General features: G+C 41.9%; 1 protein-coding gene across 2 annotated transcripts in view; it reads left to right on the forward strand.

The window, feature by feature from the left end:
- Positions 1-200: 200 nt before the first annotated feature.
- Positions 201-6,248, forward strand: part of gpc5c (glypican 5c) — a 92,355-nt gene continuing 86,307 nt past the window's right edge. The window contains exon 1 of one of the 2 annotated variants that reach the window (XM_035670091.1): positions 201-678. In XM_035670091.1, the coding sequence (XP_035525984.1) occupies positions 501-678 (178 nt within the window). In that variant the 5' untranslated portion in view covers positions 201-500. The remainder of the gene's footprint in view (positions 679-6,248) is intronic. The other variant, XM_035670090.1, reaches the window with a different exon arrangement.

The raw sequence follows: 6,248 nt of genomic DNA on the forward strand, positions 1-6,248 counted from the left end.
AAGTCGCGTTCAATTATGATTCAGCTATATAATGAACTTTTCTCTTTTTTTTTTTATAATACCACGAAAAAATGTTTTGCTGTTGGGATCTAAAATGCTGTTACAAGGACACAGACTCTGCAAGTTCCCATAGGGATACTGTAGTGAGTTTTAGTTGGGCCACTTAGCTGAAGTAAACAGAAAGGGAGGGGAGTGTGCGCAAGGCTTTGGAGACAGGCATGCAGACAGCCGACCACTGCAAAGTGTTGAGCGCGGGACAGACCGGCTTTAGCCCACACCACTCTTCCTCTGTCCAACAGAAGACCCTCAAACCTCTGCTGTGAGGCGCTCACACTCATCCCGCAACAATAATGTGAAAATCAGACGGAAACGTTTGTCAGATGTTTAAACTCATCGTCGCTTCATTGTACTCCAGTGCCGTCTATTTTGAACAGTGTCACACAGTTTGCAGTCAGGCTACAGTAGGCTATCCACAAGGATACCTGGTGTGAGATGCGGCAATGTCCCGAGGAATATGCCCACGCGTAAACTCTTGCGGGTCCTTTTGGATTTTGCCATTGGTCGTATTTGTGGCGAATGTGATCGACGTGGACGCGTACAGCTGTCATGAAGTGAGGACCGCTTTCCAGCTGCGACAGGTCGGGCCGCTGCACCGCGTACCGGAGACACCTGGCACAGGTGAGCCAGTGGGTTCGGCACCTCGAAGTGAACGGCACTTTGTCTAAAGCGCACTGCAGACATCAGACATTTTGCTAATGGATCTGCAGACACAAGTCACACATTTAGCTACTACAATCATAGCGAGTTTAGCAAATCCAATGTGACATGTAGATGTGATGCTGTATATGATCACTTGTATTTAAACACAAACAAATAGCCTTTAATTCATCTCCTATACTTCTAACTATACAGCCTAACTGTGCTTCTGTCAAAAGCACACGTGGGTCAGTACTCTTGCACTGTGAGTGGTCTCCCAGAAGCAAATGTAAGCCCACTCAAGTGACAGCAGCAAGAGATTGAATGGCTGAGAGACAGAACAGATACCTCTTTCTGTCTGCACTTTTGTCCTATTCTCTCTCCCCATATTAGTCATGTTAGTTAAAGAGACTCAGAGAATAGGGATGCTGTTGGTTATTGTGTGTTGTATTCTAAACAATATAGCACACTGCCAACTCTGAAAACGATCTTAAAGTGAGCAAACATGTTTGTCTGTACCATTTTATTAAATTCCTGGCGTAACATATCCATATCCATATCCATCATTGTGCATTCGGAGCATGTAGAGTTTTATTTTTCTTTCCCAAAAAAACATGTATGTGTTTATTAGTACGTAATATTACATGTTTAAGTCGCCCGTCATATGGGCCCCATCTGATCTGGCTGGTTTAAAGCATCAGAGCCTCTTGATTTTCTCTACAATTTGCAGGTTCATATGCCACCCAGCTGCTTATCGCAAGCAGGCTGTTTGGAGAGATTATGCAATTATTTTGCAAATGTATTTTGGCAGAAAGCCTCCGAGCACATTCACAAGCTGCTGAGACGGGGGGTTCTGAGCTAGAACAGGTCTGGTGTGACGCAGAGGTCTCATAAGGTTTAATCTCTAGATAAAGAGGCTACGTTATTGTGTCCACAATAAGGGGAGTGAATGATTTGGATCTTCATATTGATTTGCAGACGTCAGCCATCACCAACCCTTTTGGCCATCGTGTTTAGATGCTTGTGGTGGCATAGGCCCTTAACCCTACATGCACTTGAGCTCAGGAGCCACAGTTTACGAGAATAGATGTGCAGACTCCCACAGCGGGGCCTATAAAGTGTTTTGGCACCTCTGCGGACATGGTTCCCGAATTTTTCCTGTCTTCTGTTAGATTTTTGTCAGAGCGATGCTTGAAAGCCGCTTCAAATGCCTTGAAGTTTTTGTGGTATGTGCTTTTCTCCTCCACACCGAGGAAAAGTTATTTTATGAGGATAAACATTGGTTCCAAATCTGTTTTGGAGGCAAAACGCATTTTGTGCGGGTTTAGGATTTAGTTCAAGTATGCTAGTATTGCTTGAAAGTTTCTGCAAGGCATACTAAGAGACTTCATCACTTATCACTTAAGTCATGTTTGTGGGGTCATTTCAAACAAATCAGGATACTAAGTGGGCATCATCAATATAGTTTTACTCCAGTCTTTTAAATCTTTTAATAGTTACTGTTAGTCTCTTTTCCTTTACTGTGAATCTTTTAGCCTAAAATGTGTCCAAAACTTTAGTGCATTTGCCCTCCATAATTCCTAAAATACCAGTAGACATGCAATGTACAGCTATCTATGTGACTAAAGACCAGAATTCCTTCCTTCAGTAGTGTCACATGCAGGTTGGTGGCAGCTGAAGTATCACCCAGTATGAGTCTACAAGCTGTGACGGGGAGAAGAGCAATAGATAGCTGAGTGGGAAACATACCTAGAGGTGCATCCAAACCACTTGATATGTTTGTTTAGCAGGGTGTCACTACTAGCAACAGAAGATGTCAATTTCATTGCAAGCTGTAGTTTAGAGTTAGCTCTTTCTTTCTAGGACCTTGGTCTTCTGAGGATGTCAGCAGTCTGGAGCGAGGCTGGCATGACAAGCGTTTACAGTCTGCAGTGCATTGGCACGGGCTACATGTGGGTATCTCTGCCGGCGATTGCAGCTGTTGATGAGCATTTTGCCTGACAGTGAACAAACAGAAACGTACAAACAGTATGGTGTGAAAGGTATGCAATAGTCTTCCCTTTATTGAACTTCCCCACCTTCAACTTTCAACAGCAAGATATTTTATGACACACACCCTGTCTGTAGGTAACAATAATAACATTTTTGGAAAATGGGGCTGATATGATCCAGATACAAACTGTGGCTCCCTGGTCTGGACTATTAATTGGTATAAATATTTATGTTTGTTTACAGGGTGTGGTGAACTACATTTTTTGTGCGTTTACACTCCACCACTTCTCTTCTGTTCCTTCCCCTCACAGCTAATCAAACATTGCTGTAGCTTCACCAATACGTTTTGGGCTTCTATCCCTTTTTATGCTTTTTATTTGTACTTGTCCTAGAGGTTGCTTTGGGTCAGGCGCAATCATGTCTTCAAAGCGCTGACCAATGGAAGGGGGTGTTAGAGTGGGAGATTTGGTGTATACGTGTTTGTGTACACAATTATACTACTCTGCTTCACTTCTCAGATCAAATGCCAACAAAAGCAACTCTTGAAATTTGAAGTGGCAAAACTTCAGCTCTTTTCACAGTTTGATGTTTGTTTTAGGATACAGTGCTGCGTTTCATTCATGTGAGGTGAACGGATTTCTCGCTAAGTGCCAGGAGTGCGGCAGCAGGGAGCTTAAGAGTCGGCCAATTGGATATGATCTTATGTAAAAATCAATTGCACTTCTACAGCAAGTTTTTTTTATGCAGTATTTCTTTGTTTGTTTTTCTTGTATCCTAAGAAAGCATGAAGTGCAGTAAGCAGTGATAACGCCTTATGATTATCAAGAGCACTGTAATCTCATGTTGGCAAGCAGTGGTGGAAGAAATACTCATATTCCCTACTTAAGAAAGTAGGAAAATACTTGAATGTTGCAATAGCTCCACGTAAAACTATAAATTAATTCCTACTCTTACTGTTTTTTCTCTCCAGATAGTTGGAATGTTATAAAATGTCATTCTTCATAGGCGTCTCCACTGAACTACAATGTAATTTAAAGGCAGTTGTATTTTATAGTACAAAATACTTTATTGCCAGTTGTGCTTAAGTGTTAATGAATGACCCTTAAACCAATGCTGTATGTCTTTGTGTTTAATTATTTCAGACCAAAATATTTGCTTTCCAGACACTGAATGTTTGTTCCATGGGCCACACTTTTTTTAAAGAGCGACTTTATCTCCATGCCAGATTCGGCATCAGGGGAACTTAGATAATGACGGACATGAAGTTGCTTATCCTGTGATTATTTTGAAGAGTTATGACCACTTTGGTGCGGTGGTACGCAGCCAAACACTCCATATTGAGATTACTACGGGGTGCTGATATAGGCCTTTGGAGACAGGTCATTTGGAAAGCAGACGGCTAGCAGTGCTGTTCACAGACAGACCACTTCTACAGTTGGCTTCTGGGATAATGTCCCCAGATATGATCGGACTATTTTACAGCTCAGTTAAAACTATCTGATTGAGCAGGGATTATCTGATTGTGTACATACCACACACAGAACCATTTTTCAGTGTATTACTCCATACTGCCATACTGTGATTTACTGAGTCATTAACAGCTTTTTTAGAGTGAAAGAGAAAGTGTCTTTATATATTTAATAAAAGGCAAGCAGGGTCATGTGTTAATAGCAAGGGAATGGGAACACAGTGTGTTATCACATGTCGCCACATCCTTAACCAGTTACAGCGTCAAAAGCCTTGGCAAGCTCTCAAAGCTCAACAGGGTCTTTGATTGGCTGTAGTTATTTTGATTCCCTTTTTAACTTGGCCTTTCTCACTGAGAGAGTAACACATGGTGCACACCTACTCCATACACACTTCAAATCATTGCGCATCTGTGTTTTCTCTTCCAGGCCATCTCTCAACTACCTACTTCAGTCTGTTGTGAAAGTCACATAAGAACATCTCTGGTTAATTTGGGAGAAAGCAAAGCCATTGGTGGTTAAAAAAAACAAACAAGCAAAAAAAGAAAACCCATCTCTGACAATCCCTTCAAGTAAAAAGACACAGTACAGATTATTGAACTGACAAGCACCTCAGATGCTCTTTCTCCAGTCCACCCCAAACATTCCAGCTTTACCAGTAATGTCCCAGTGTGAAGCTGATTACTGTGTCTGAGTCTGTCTCTACACACCGCATCTTATTGGATTTCAGCGTTAAGTCTTTCTTGTGTCATTTAGTGGATTGTGTGGGACCTTACCCTTCTAGCTTGCTACTGTGGTAGAGGCAGTTGTAATTTTCTGACAGTTTTATTTGACTGCTGAGTATATCTCTACCTCCGCAATAATAAAACCATCCTCTTGCGCTCTAGGAATAGGAATAGTACATGACAGGAGAGCTGGTTTCTGAACAGATTATCTTAAATGTTAACATAATTACTGTGCCAGTCTGTGCTTGAGCACCCCCCTGATATAATGCTGCTTCATCAGGTCTGCATCCATCTGCCCACCAGCCTTCCATTTTTCTTTTTAAGCCCCGTCTGCCCAACCTCTGCCCTCTGGCTGGTCTGGCTTTGGACCCTGTGCCAATTGCTGGAAGCCGTTCCAGCTTGGGGTCTGAGAAATCTAAACATTCCAGTTGAGTTTCAAGGTTGTCCAAAACTGCAGGTATGTGGCAAAGTCCCTTTGAGATGTGTTTTCATTCAACATGGTCCATCCAAAACACAGCAAATCCGTATAGAGTAAATATAGTGTATGTTCAGTGGATCTGGGAACTTCAAAGTGAGCTGGCTTCCTGAGGCAGGAGAAGGGTAACTGCATTAATTGCCTACTTTCTTACAAAGTTATTCTTGTTCTCGGAAAAATATCAAAACAGCAGCATCAGGAAACCGCAACCCCTCCTGGTCATCAACGCATTTCAAATCAAAACAAAGTTACCATACGATATTGAGGAGATGTGAGCTGCATATAAATCATTTTATGAGTGCAGGAGTTTATGTACGTGTGTTTGAAAAGGGTGGTAATAACTTGGAAAACCATCTTCTCAGCAGTATACTGTATTCTGTTCTGCTACTGTAATACCACATATTGAGAATGGCATGTGAGATAGCAGGGCAATCATACAGTGGTAGAGTTTCTCCACTCAGGAGTTTTGACTTGTGCAATGAAGGGCACTGAGGTGTTGCTGAAGGGATTGTGACTAACAAATCAAGACCCCTGAGCCATGGCTTTAATACGGCAAATTACTCCAGAGGTATTTGTCACCTGAGGACGATTAAGTGAATTAGGATTCAGAGTTGACACCCAGTGTGGAGAGCAAAGTGTGTCAAGGTTTAGCCAGGCAGAATGAGTAGCATACACATTGGGCACTAATTACAAAGGACCTGTGGAGTCTTCATGGACTATTGGAGTCCATTTTAATTCACATTAGAGCCAAGAGTTCTACGAAATCAGAAAAATGGCTGCAGCTTTATTTTTAATTCTATTCTTAAGGTCAGGGTTTTTAAATTTAGTTTAATGTATGTTTAATGTATGTCCTGTATTTTGTATGCTACTGGATACTTGAATTTCCCTCGGGAT

Source organism: Morone saxatilis, unplaced genomic scaffold (assembly GCF_004916995.1).
Source record: "Morone saxatilis isolate NCDOM2014 unplaced genomic scaffold, NCSU_SB_2.0 Contig23, whole genome shotgun sequence".
NCBI lineage: Eukaryota > Metazoa > Chordata > Actinopteri > Moronidae > Morone > Morone saxatilis.